At 42.4% G+C, this 13,631-nt stretch overlaps 1 protein-coding gene across 3 annotated transcripts in view; it reads left to right on the top strand.

The window, feature by feature from the left end:
* Window positions 1–12,835, top strand: part of LOC139280825 (proline-rich protein 5-like) — an 80,235-nt gene extending 67,400 nt beyond the window's left edge. For all 3 annotated transcript variants that reach the window (XM_070900556.1, XM_070900557.1, XM_070900555.1), the window contains 2 exons: window positions 5,546–5,684; window positions 7,823–12,835. In XM_070900556.1, the coding sequence (XP_070756657.1) occupies window positions 5,546–5,684; window positions 7,823–8,412 (729 nt within the window). In that variant the 3' untranslated portion in view covers window positions 8,413–12,835. The remainder of the gene's footprint in view (window positions 1–5,545; window positions 5,685–7,822) is intronic.
* The last annotated feature ends 796 nt before the right edge of the window (window positions 12,836–13,631 follow it).

Raw genomic sequence — 13,631 nt, 5'->3', positions numbered from 1 at the left:
CTGCAGGTTGAGCACTCGAGTGTTGGTTAAACGCAATATTCGTGGAGCAATATATGTGGGCTCCTCCCACTTAAGGTTTCAGGATGACTCAGGGACCGAGGGCACACAGGTTCTCGGACGCGGCACTGGAGGTCCTGATGGAAAAGATTCAGAGGAGGGGGGATGTCCTGTACCCGCAGGCGAGAATAGGTCCTCCTCGCCGTCCTGTCCCTCTCTCCTGCAGCAGCTGGTGCTGCTCTGCCTGGCCTCGTATCCTCCTTCCATTCCTCTTGCAGACCAAGGGGGACCCCTAGCACGATGCCCATGACCAAACACTTCCTTTCTCCTGGTGAATCCTATAAGGTGGAGCAGCACAGTACTTTCTCCCTTTTAAGGTGAAGTCCCCAGAGAATTTCCAGAATAAACGTTGATGAAGTGTTGAAGACGTGACAAAGTGTCTCAATCTGTTTCACAAGTCCTCTTCAAAATTCCAGCAGCAAGCAAACAGTGAAAGATGATATACCTTTAAGTAGCACTCAAAATCCTCAGCAATGTCTTATTTATTCCCAAACAGCTGGTTGCTGGTAGGAGAGGGCATTAGGCCAAGCGCTAGCCACCAAAATGCCATGCGAGGTAAGTTAAGTATCAATCAGCCCTTTAATGAGCCTCCGGGCTGCCCTTCCGTGCACACATATCAACTCTTTTACCATGCTGGCATCTTGCGCTAAATGTGGACTGAACCGGCTCAAGAACCCAGCTAGTGCCTAAAGTATCCAGGAAAAATCTCCCCCTTTGTAGTTGTTGTATTGAGGTGGGATAGTTAGAAAAGCATTTGGGGATGTGTAAGAGTGTTGGACGTTGATAACTTAAGACTACCCGGAGGTCATTCTGGTGGCATGTTAAGGTGCTGTTTAACATCGGACAGTTCAGTAGGACATGGATTCCCACTCTTGCACTTTCCCATCTGGTGACTTCCCAATCTCCTCCATGTTTGTAAGGCAGCTGTCAGTGAGTTATTGCAAAGCACTCCCTGAGAGTGAATTTTAGTGCCCAAAAGCAGCAACAGCAGAGGTCGGAGAGAAGATTGCCTTCCCATTATCGACAGTTAGGAACAAAGCATGCTATGGAGGGAAGTGTAGAGCCTTTGTGGATGGGAAAGAGTGAATTAGAGAACTTAAGGCAACAAATAAATTTCAGACAGAAACAATAACTACCTTTGTTTTAAAGTGGTGACTTGACAGACTGACTGATATATTATTCATACCATCAGTGTCCATTCCAAAAATGAGCCGCCTTGGGAGTAAAGCCTAATTCAATAACATCGACCACATTCAAAGTTTCAGCCGAGTATTCTTTCTTTGGTTTGCTGCCAAACTCTTTTTTTCAACCGAAACAAAAATATCGTGCCCTTTCCTATTGATTGGGATGATGACTCTATTGCATTGCGCAGTTACCATTTCTCTTGAAATGTTCCACAGCAGTGTTCCTCCTTTGGCTGCTTTCTCCAGGTCAGTTTACAGCTGTGTCGGGACACATCACAATATTGTTCCTCTGTCAGCTCTGCCACTGAGCCCGTTTATGTCCTTTTCTCCATTAAATGACAAAACAGTGACCCTTCTTCGCTTTATCTCCTGCCAGAGAGTAAAATCAGTAGCAAAAAGCAGACATGCTGGAAATACACAGTGGCGGAAAATCCGTGCAGTTCATCAGAGTGTGAGAAAAGGACCCGCTGGATATATGGGATGCATGGGGACAGTTACCCAAGTAAGAGTTCTGTACACAAATTCAGCTTAAAGGGTACGATGTAGTAGCCATTACAGAGACCTGACAAGAAGCTGGGCAGCATTGGGAGCTAAATATTCCAGGCTCTCATCTTTAGAAAGGACAGGGAAATGGGGAAATGATACAAGACACAATCAAGCTCAATCTTGTCCTCGCGCAACACGGGTACGCTTACAGCAGAGGTTCTTTAATAGTGATTAGGAGCAGGAATCTTAGCACGCTCTCCTTTCCTGTAACCCAGCACTGAGTCCAAATGCAGTGGCCCGCCCTCTGCCAGAGTGGAAATGAACTGATTCAGCACAGGTCGGGGATTAAACCTGCCACCTTCCTAGTCTGTGTGACTGAGCTGCTTCCTGGATTCATTTGCTGAACCATTAGTGGAACCAGAAGTAATAAACTTAACACACAAAAAATAAACGCTGTACATGTGCGCATTATTCAGGATATGCACATCCTGGAATATATAAAAGTTCATCGATAACATGCTTAAACTTCATGATATCTCTCTTTCCTTGTGTCACACTACATACTGTGAGTCAAGGTATACTTCATTGGCTGTAAAGAGCTTTGAGATGTCCGGTAGTCGTGATAGGCGCTATATAAATGAAGGTCTTTCTTTTATTGTTAAAGTCAGAAAGTTTGTCAAATATATCTGAAAAGAACATTTCAGTACATAAAATGTAGATAAAGAAGCCACAGGCACACCCTTGAGAGTTTAAGCAGCAACCCTCAAGGAAAGTTCCTCTCGGGCCTTTAAGTTTAAGATGTCCGTTCATAGTTTCCATACTGTGTGGTCTGGCTAATTCCCACTGGTCTTTTAGGGTATCAGCACAGTCCATGGTCTCCATAATCAGTACCTAGATTTCCATACCGATCCTATTTTGCACTACACAGAGGCAATTATGTTGTCAGTATTTCCAATAAAAGCAGGTGATTAACCTATTTCCATTGTTTTCTTGACTAACATAAAATGTTCATTACAGATTTAGATCCAACTTGTGTTTTACTTTTGCTTCTAAAACTTTACTTTAAAAGCCAGATGTTCTTCCTCCCTACCAAGCCAAATTCCTGAGATTTCAACTATTATTTTCTGGCTATACGGTGTACAACGTACCGTAGAATCATTTTACTCTGGATCTGTAAGGAGGCAGTTGCTATTTTAATTGTGGTATAGTTACTGCACAATGATCTCATCCTGCCCATAATGCTTTGCAGAAATTGGATAGAATAAAGTTCCCCTGAGTGGAATTTTATAACTTGCAATATTTCTGTCCAATAGCACCATCCTTTCAAGCACCAATGAGCTTGCGCACTGCAAGCTACTGTGATTAAAGTAATTGTAAAAAAGGTGCTGATCTTGCTTTCATTCAGCGGTCAATTGGACCGAGAATGACCCACAATAGTCATGCTTTGAAATTTAGTGACACGGACACTTTCAGAACCAAGCAGCACTCCAACAGGATGCAGTGAAAGAGTAACTGCTGCAGGGGCCCAGAAGGATATAACAGGTGGTAAGGTTCTTGCTACCTGTTAAAATCTCTCATATTTCACAAGGTCTTTAACCTTTCTCAACGTTTCCAGAAATCAAATGTGACTGCATTTTGATTTTTACTTGGTGTCCGTTGGCTTTCTCAGGATACAAAACAAAAGCACAATCTGTGTAATGTTGCATATTTGGACTCTTCATTTTTCTTTAGACTTGTGTGATGTTTGCCACACAGAGTCCCTCAACATTTGGGGAATCGGTTAAAAAAAAAATCTTCAAAATGTTGATATACATCATCCATATTTCTGACATCTGAGCCCCTGGATGGGGAGGAAGTGGAAAAATATTCATAGGGAGAAGATCCAGAAAATCACCCCTCGCCTGAACACATTTGAGGAGATTGGTCCTTCACAGGTTTGGTGAACACATGTTTGGTCATTGGCAAAGGGTAAATGTGCTGTAAGGAACTGTGATTTTGGCTATGTGGCGTAGATGAAAGTTAGTCTACCTGATGTCTTGTGTGAAATGAATTTGTGCAGTTTAATCACATTCCCAGGGAGCGGAAGTCCACAATGCAAATTGTTCATGGTTCAGTAGTAATTCTCATTAAACTACAAAGAGCCTTTACTTCGGCCCCAAGAATGGATTGTGTTGGAAAAGTTACAGTGGTTCAGCACAACATACATCTAAACCTGGAGCAGTGACGTGTTGTTGGAGACCATCTCAGCCTCACTTGACATGTATCTGATTTATGTTAAATCTGGCCCTGGAATGCCAATTATGAAGACCGAGTACAAAGGAGAAAAAATTCTATCCCTGCACTATAATCCTTCATAAACAGCATAAAATCTGCAGAAAAAAGTTTATAAAACAATAGCAGAGCAGCAATCAACCTGATTATGTCTAAAAATACAAGGTTTCTGCAGATTGTTCTTCAGCTGTTTACAAGTTCCGTCTTCATGGTTCTCAACTCTTGCTAATTTGAACGAGCAGTCGATTCTGTCCTCCATTAATTCCCCAAATGTACACACATTTCTGCCCATTTAAAGTCAGCCCACAATGCGTTGTATGCTCTCTCTCTCCTGCACATGCATGATGTTTCAGTGCTGAAGAATGAGCACGCAATGGATTGTGAAGCGAGTGCAACATGCTTCAGTATGCGCAAACCAGACATGTTCACAAAGGAACAAACTAAAGCACGCTAGCTTAAAGGTTAAAAGGTGTAGCTTCACACTATGTGCTAAAGTAATGCTCCAAGCATAGAGGACAGGTACATATTGATGGGATGCAGGGACAGATAGGAGAAATCCTTTCGTATACACAATGAACACATTAAATACTGCACAGGTGGTTGTTAAATCCAAAGTGGGGATCATATTCTGGCCCAGTTTGGACTCTGTTGGAATTCTTGCTACAAAATTAAAATATATTGCTACTCCTAGAGATCCTGGCAGACTTTATTTGTGCATTAGAAATGTCTTTCCTCCATTGTGGCTGTGGCTGGGAGCTACTGTAACAACAGTGGGTCCTTTCAAAAGGAATTCGGGGGCTTTTCAGTGTTGTTCTACCATTTTCCTAGCAGTTGTGTAGTTGTTGACTATTTATTTCATTTAACGTTATTCAACCACTAGAGTGCTGGCATGCACGTGCTTGTATGTGTGGGTTTAGTCGGTTTCCCTGTTGCGAACTGGCCATGTTTTACCTGATCATTCTGTTTTTTCAGCCGCTGTATGCACATTCTGCAGTGAGCACACGTATTCACCACTCCTGCCCTGTTCACAGGCATTGCAAAGAACTGATCCAAGCTAAAGCCCTTTTGTGGTGTCCTTGGGCATTGCTCAGAGTTGTTCCATCCATCCCAATCACTGTAATCCCACACTGTCCTTGGGTGAAAATAATCAAGTGGCGCTGCTTGTTCTCCGTCAGGCACACCCTGGAACATCACAAGCGCAGACTGCGTGGCTGCAGCCCTGCAGACCTCTCCTTCAACCATATCCCTGGCATTCAGTTCCTCTGCTGCTCACAGACAAACCCTGGTGACACTGCAAACTCCCTGTGTGAGGATGATAATGATGCCTTTGTACAGAACTGTGACACCGGGCAAAGTGAACAAAGACACTGGGCCTTCAAAAAAATGATTTTCTATTCAGATCCCAACAGCGAACAGCTAATTTAATTATGCACATTGGAAAGCCTAATTCAAGTATTGATCAGTTCTTTTTCTCCTGTTTAAAGCTGTGAATAGTGGCTGTTCCAGCCATGACCAGGCCGCTGAACTGATTTCTACTTCTATTCCAGGGAGTTCATGAATCCAAGGGTGTGACTGGGGATTACCTGCGGTTGGAGTTGCTGATACAGAAGGTGGTGTCTCCGTACCTGGGAACATATGGTCTGCACATTGGGGACGAACAAGTTACACACTCAGCATGTTTTCTGGGTAAGAGCATTCCTAACTAGTTCTCCACTACAAAATACAAACTATAAATATTGAGAAAATGGGTTCAGTAAATTGTAGAAAGGTTGTGTTGAATGCCATTGGAAGAGGTGAGTTTTTGAAATAAAATCCCAAATATATATAGGGTTAATCATCAGATGAAAGGTATTAATGGCTTTTTAAATAGTCTGGGCACAATGGTATCACTCACCTTTGACTTTTGGAAGCCATTCTATTGTACGTTATACTAACTTGTTAGCATGCTAATAGTGTTGCATCTGTTGTGCTTAGCAGGTTTTGATAATCTGGCCCTCTGACCTCCGCCAAATCTCAGAGCAAACATAGGCCACGTCTAGTGTCACACGTTATGTCTACCTTCCGATGCACCATCTATTGTCCCTGCATGTTAAACTTGAACTGTTCAAGTATGTATAGGGCACCACAAAGTGCATTGGATCTGTGGTGTTGTCGACTGCAAGTGGATTGACACAATGTTGGCCTATTGCCTGAACACCACATCCGTTGGGTTTCTTTGGAGGCGGCACTTCAGGAATTTGCGCAGGTTCAGGAATGGTCTGCATATATAGTAGATTTATATGCATCTTATTAAGAAAGATAAAATATCCACATGTATCTGGCTCTAAAAGGGCATGTATTTTCCTTATTGGTGTTGGCATTGGTCTTTTGGGATTGGATTCAGCTCTAGATTCCAGAGCTTAAAAGGCAGTGTTTGAACTCACTGTATTACGTAACTTCTGTTTGATTATATCATTAGGGTCCTCTTTTTCATCGTGATACAATTCGGCATTGTGTCTTTTGAACATTTTGACAATATCCAGTCTTAAATCATTTTATTTGGTCCTGCCAAGCTACATTGCATTTTTAGTCTGAGAGTGCGCAAGCAATCTATCTTAGCCCTCTGTTGCTCCTGTCTCCACTGCATGTACATAAGGATTCCTACGCATGATTGAAGTTTCTCTCCCTATCTTTTTGTTTCCTGCCTCACCTTCTGCCCTTCTTCAACCCCTGCTTCTCATTTTACTCCTATCTTCCCCAACTAAATCTCCCAACCCACTTTCCTTTTTTTCTCTGCTGCCCCAGGCTCCCTTTGAGCATGTTTATGGCCTCCTTCTATCTCAACCTAGGCACTGAACAGCAACTCCACCCAGGCAGTCACACAAGTTGTCTTATTCCTCTTCTAAGGCATTACCTTGGAGTCAATCTCTCTACCCTCCTTTCCTTTCTCTCTCTCTGGGACCACATCCTCTCCACTTTCCATTGCGAATCTTCCCTTGTAGACCCCAATTTCCCTGGTGCACCTCGAGCTGCTTTCCACAAATTTAAAATAAGCACACAAAGAATTAAAAAGTTTAGGAAAAAAAATGCTTTCCACAGAGGGCGGTTAGACGAATAGATGCTAAAGCAATGTCCATAAATTCCTTGAAAAGAGAATAAGAAAAGGGGTTATTAAAGGTTACAGGGAGTGAACCAAAGAGCAGAATTAGACTAGCTGACTCGTGATATGTTTCTGTGCAGTATAATTCTAAATGTAGAGTGGAAGCTAAGTACTTTACGCTGGGAAGGAGGGACAAACTAGTGGTTGTCCTGTTAGGTTAACCCTTTCCACTTATCAGCCAATTGTGGAGTAATTTTGTATGGGCCTTGGGAGGAGGGACGCAGGACATTTGCCTCTCTCTCAACTGAGGCATAACACATAGTTTGAGGAGACCTAAAGAAAAACAAAGCGGTGACAATACTTTTAATAAGAAACTTGCCATTTGATGGTAATAAAATGGAATGTTCAGCTTTGTGAAAACAACACAAAAACAAACCATTATTCCAATAGGCAAAGTGACATCACCACACTAGTACTTTACAGGCACCATTTCAGTTCAAATACTTCCCTGAAATCTGAAGTGCGCTGTTACTTATCAAGTCTCAGCCATTTGAAGTGGTGTTCATTCATTTTGGTTGTCAGAAGTGATCTATTGCAATGGACACAACTGTCTATGTTTAAGCCAGTTTGGAGTCAGCTTTGCTGTTCATTTCCCTCCTATTTCTCATTCTTGGCAGTGGCCTTGTTTTGACATTACTGTTTTCTCTTCTGTTAAATGGATCAATTATATATTTCTCTTTAACAGAAAAACAATTATTTCCACGCTCCAAATCGAATGAAATCGTGACCAAGAATCCAGTGGTGCGCTCCAAGAGCTACAACAATCCGATGCTCACCCCGGTCGCAGAATATGAGAGCGAAGGAAGTCTGGTCAATAGCACGAGCATCAGAAGGCACTCTGTGTCAGAAATGACAACTTGCATCGAGTCTGAAGGCTATTTAAATCTCAGTCCCTGCGTTACTACCCCCACTATAGACCCAATGTCTGTCATGACTGTCACAGCAACACGGAACCACTTGCCAGGAGAGCAAGAGCGGGCCAGCATAAGAGCCATAAGTGAACTTCTCCAGTGCAAGACTATGAGCGAACCCATCATCAGCCAGCAGCAGGGTATTTTCCATGTTCAGGATCCCAGAGATACCCAAGACAATGCCTTTAAGTTGTCAAGTAGCCCCTCCCTGATACCAGCAGCATCCTCCAGTTCTGAAAGCACAGTGGACAACATTCTGGAATCAATGGGTACAGACTCTGAGGGGATTTTTCTTGATTTTGGCCATAGGTGTTCAGAGACGCCAACATACAGCAGAGAGATGAGCAGACAAAGTGTAGTGTGACATTAAGAACAGTAAAACTGATAATGTAGTGATGCAATAAAAGAAGAACCCGCAATCACAGCCAAACTGTCACTGTTGCACTGCCAGTTATTAAATGCTCAAGTGTTTTTAAATTCATCAAACTGAAGAGGAAGAACACTTCTGATACACACCCTGAATTTGAAGTATGACTACTAGAATACATTGTTAAGACCAGCAACGTGTAATGTCTGCAGCAAATTCATTTGAGCCTCAGCCACTCTTCTTGTAATGTATGTATTGAATGTCAGCACCAACTCCAGCCTGAGCCACCATAGGGAGACAAACTCCTCGTTTTCACATTTCTCTCCTCTCTCCCTGCCCCATTAATCTGTGAATTTGCAGTGGGGCGGGCTCACCGCTGAGGACAGAGGGAGTATTTCTGCAGTGCACAAACTCAGATAGTATTGTCTTAGTTTATTCTGAGTTAATGCTCTCCCTGGGTTTGTGTTTTGCTCCAATTCCAGCTTGTGGCAAATTTACAGAGAAGCAGTAAGTGCCAGAAAGCGGTGAATATTTTAATGGAGTCATCTTTTTAAAAAAAAAAACAGGATTCAAAGGGTTCATTTTCCAACTCCACAATATTGTTAGCACCTTTGAGCACCAAGAACCAATGGTGTCGATTTAAAAATAGATAGATGATGTTGTCCAATCTAGACTTTTTTTGACCAAAGTACATTCACAAGTCACCTTCCTTTACCTATTCCAAATCACAAAAAGTGCCATAATTTACTGCGCATTTCACATAGTCTGTAATGATTCACTCGTCAGGTCTAAGATTTCTGGGGGTTTCTTTAATGCTCATGATTCTCGTGATAAATTTAACTGTAACCTTCTACACATATAAATCTATTGCGTGAATCGTGACTATGAAAAAGGCTGAGTCTGTGATCAAATCTGCTGAACTGCCTACAATGGGTGTTATAACAGGAGATAGCTGAACTGTTAGTGCTTGAGGCTTTTGAATTGCTGGTTAGAGGCAGCCTGGGAGCAGCATCATGATTTCCATTACAGTGACTTCATGAACAGGGCCAATAGGACCGAGGAAGGCACAAAATGAGTATTCCCAGACTTAACCAGCCAGTCAGTAAAAAGGGTGATTGAAAGATGCTGATATGTGCACAGATATCTCCCGTCACGGGAGAGATCAGTGCAATCGATTTCCCCTTTTTATGCTGCTTGGTGGTTTGATGTGCAAATCTCATTCTGCTGCTGTAGTTTGAAGTGCAGAAGATTTCCTGTTTCCATGCTGAGGGATCCTGCATGGAATACCCATGTGAGAAAGCACTTTGTAATTTGAATGTAACATAAGTTTGCTGACGATACAAAGATGGGAGGAAAAGCAATGTGTGAGGAGGACACATAAAATCTGCAAAAGGACATAGACAGGCTAAGAGAGTGGGCAAAAATTTGGCAGATGGAGTATAATGTTGGAAACTGTGAGGTCATGCACTTTGGCAGAAAAAATCAAAGAGCAAGTTATTATTTAAATGGAGAAAGATTGCAAAGTGTCACAGTACAGCGGGACTTGGGGGTACTTGTGCATGAAACACAAAAGGTAGTATGCAGGTACAGCAAGTGATCAGGAAGGCCAATGATATCTTGGCCTTTATTGCAAAGGGGATGGAGTATAAAAGCAGGGAAGTCTTGCTGCAGTTGTACAGGGTATTGGCGAGGCCACACCTGGAATACTGTGTGCAATTTTGGTTTCCATATTTACGAAAGGATATACTTGCTTTGGAGGCCGTTCAGAGAAGATTCACTAGGTTGATTCCGGGGATGAAGGAGTTGACTTATGAGGAAAGGTTGAGTAGGTTGGGCCTCTACTCATTGGAATTCAGAAGAATGAGAGGTGATCTTATTGAAACGTATATGATTGAGGGGGCTTGACAAGGTGGATGCAGAGAGGATGTTTCCACTGATGGGGGAGACTAGAACTAGAGGGCATGATCTTAGAATAAGGGACCGCCCATTTAAAACAGAGATGAGGAGAAATTTCTTCTCTGAGGATTGTAAATCTGTGGAATTCGCTGCCTCAGAGCTGTGGAAGCTGGGACATTGAATAAATTTAAGACAGAAATAGACAGTTTCTTAAACGATAAGGGGTTATGGGGAGCGGGCAGGGAAGTGGAGCTGAGTCCATGATCAGATCAGCCATGGTCTTATTGAATGGTGGAGCAGGCTCGAGGGGCCGTATGGCCTACTCCTGTTCCTATTTCTTATGTTCTTACTTCTTTATAAGGGCAGGGGAAGAGAAGAAGTGGATAAAAAAATCTGCACACAGATTTTGGCCAAAATATTTTGGCCAAGAAACTAGAAATGGGTCAGTTTAGTCCAGTCCTGCCCTGGTCAGTCATGCCCAAAGAGGAGACCAATATCTAAGGATAAACTGGATATTGTATGAATCCAATACATGAAGCAATGCAAAAAACCTGTTGTGGAGTCTGGTGTAGCAGCTATTAAGAGCAGTTACTGAAGCAGTAACTAAGTCTGTGGATTCAGCAGAGGGGGAGAGGGTGGGGGGTTGGGCGTACCCCATTCCACACAGATGTAGCTCTTTACCATTTCATCCCTTGGAGATTCTGCATTCAGAATTCTTACTTAACTTGCTTCATCACTTCTGTTTGTAAATGATATGAACAGGGGCCTCTAGAGCAGCGTATTCTATTCTCTCTCTCCAGTGTTTTTCCCTGTCCACCTCGCCTATGTTATCCTCTCTGAAGATGTTGACTATTTGCTGGAGTACTGTTTTCTGGCTCCAGGCGTGCTCTGGCACCTAACTCATTTCAGCCTATTTGACTACGAAGGCACTACTGCCAACCCCAACGATGTCTTCAACAGCCATAGGCGGCAATCAGGAACAGAAACTAGAGGTGCAAAACCCAATTGTAGTGACCTTACTATTACACTAGTCGAGATCATTGAACTCAGCACAGACTGGAGATCAAACCTGGGACAGTCCTGGTTTGTACGGCTGAACTGCTGACTGGGTATAATGTGGTAAATGTGAGGTTATCCATTTTGGGGGCAAAAACACGAAGGCAGAATATTATCTGAATGGCGGCAGATTAGGAAAAGCGGAGATGCAACAAGACCTGAGTGTCATGGTTCATCAGTCATTGAAGGTTGGCATATAAGTACAGCAGGTGTTGAAGAAGACAAATGGTATGTTGGTCTTTATAGCTAGGGGATTTGAGTATAGGAGCAGGGAAGTCTTACTGCAGTTGTACAGGGCCTTAGTGAGGCCTCACCTGGAATATTGTGTTCAGTTTTGGTCTCCTAATCTGAGGAAGGACATTCTTGCTATTGAGGGAGTGCAGCGAAGGTTCACCAGACTAATTCCAGGGATGGCTGGATTGTCATATGAGGAGAGACTGGATCAACTGGGCCTTTATTCACTGGAGTTTAGAAGGATGAGAGGGGATCTCATAGAAACGTTTAAGATTCTGACGGGACTGGACAGGTTAGATGCGGGAAGAATGTTCCCGATGTTGGGGAAGTCCAGAACCAGGACACACAGTCTTAGGATAAGGGGTAGGCCATTTAGGACTGAGATGAGGAGAAACTTCTTCACAGAGAGTTGTTAACCTGTGGAATTCCCTGCATCAGAGAGTTGTTGATGCCAGTTCATTGGATATATTCAAGAGGGAGTTAGATATGGCCCTTACGGCTAAGGGGATCAAGGGGTATGGAGAGAAAGCAGGAAAGGGGCACTGAGGGAATGATCAGTCATGATCTTATTGAATGGCGGTGCAGTCTCGAAGGGCCAAATGGCCTATTCCTGCACCTATGTTTCTATGGGTAAACTTGCTGAGCCACCGGTGGAGCGGGTCACAGAGTCTTGATGTCACTGTTGACTCTGCATTCTGGAGGTTGACCCTTAGATTTTGGCAACTCCTGTTTCTATTGACTCTCACCATTTTATTTTACTGCACTGAAGATGCATCACCTGTCACCATCTTCTGCAGAAATATGTTGCAATAAATTAATGCAGTAGAGACCAGTTAGCAGGCACTTTGTTAATGAAAACATTAGTTTGAAGAAAACCTTTGCTCATTCCCATTGTATTCTACAACATTTGCTTAATAGAATCATTGGATAATAGGGTATGTGTTTTCCTTGCCATGGGATGTGCTCCATTGTGAGGCTTACATACTTGTATTTGCAATTGTAAGCTGTTCTGTGGAATGATATAATATCACAGTAAGACTCATGAATATTAATTAACAGTAAATCTTACTTAATTTCCTTCACTTAAGAACTGTCTGGTTAATCAATACATTGTTATGAAGTCAGTTGTTTGAGGTTGCTATACAAATCTCCTACCTGCATTATATATGTTTTATCATGCAAAAGTACAAATTTATTGTTTAGGTCTAACAGTATCCTGATTTATTTTTATTTAACAGAGCTTGCACTGATGAAAGTAAAAATATCCCTCTTTATATGCTGGTTTCATGTTCATTCGTATCTCTTTTTCATGTTTCATGTTCGAGTGTACATTTCCATGGACATCAGTCACCCTCTGGTACTCGGGCAAATAGTCATTCTTCAGAGAATACAGATTGGCTCTTTGACCATGGGGACATGCTATTAATTAACACACACATTTTCCAGCATTGGTCATTGAAGAGTTGATGAGGAGTAGGAACACTTGCTGAGCTTTCAGCTCCTTAGCTCAAGGGCTCTGAGATCAATTATTGCAGCACTACTACAGAGAGGGTGTTAATTAAACACTCTCAAATAATTCGCACTAACTTCCCCCTCTTAATGTTTAGTTGAATTTAATGTTTAATTTTGAACAGTGAATACCAATGATATTGTCAGGGAAATGTGAGGCAGCTGAATGAACATATTGTTGACTCTGAAGCCTGCAATTAATATCCTCCTGCACACACTCATTACACCCATACTCACTAAGTCCTTCAGGTCTGTTTCCCCCAAGTGATGAAATCAGCAGTAAAACAGTCTAAACAAAAGCAATTTACTTAAACCTAAAAAAAGAAACAAACGGATAACAAAATCTATGATCCATGTAAATGCAAAGTGGCCTTATTTCTATTACATTTTTATTTCCCTGTCACTTTGACCTTTCCTGAAGAAACTGACTCGCACAGGGGTACCATTTTACAGATACCAGCAGCTCTCTGGTATCTTGCTCATGTGGCTATTACTCATTTGTGAGCCTATACAAACATGGA

Source organism: Pristiophorus japonicus, chromosome 15 (genome assembly GCF_044704955.1).
Source record: "Pristiophorus japonicus isolate sPriJap1 chromosome 15, sPriJap1.hap1, whole genome shotgun sequence".
Lineage (NCBI taxonomy): Eukaryota > Metazoa > Chordata > Chondrichthyes > Pristiophoridae > Pristiophorus > Pristiophorus japonicus.
The sequence above is the reverse complement of the archived record's forward strand: the minus strand, read 5'-3'. Positions and strand labels throughout refer to the sequence as shown.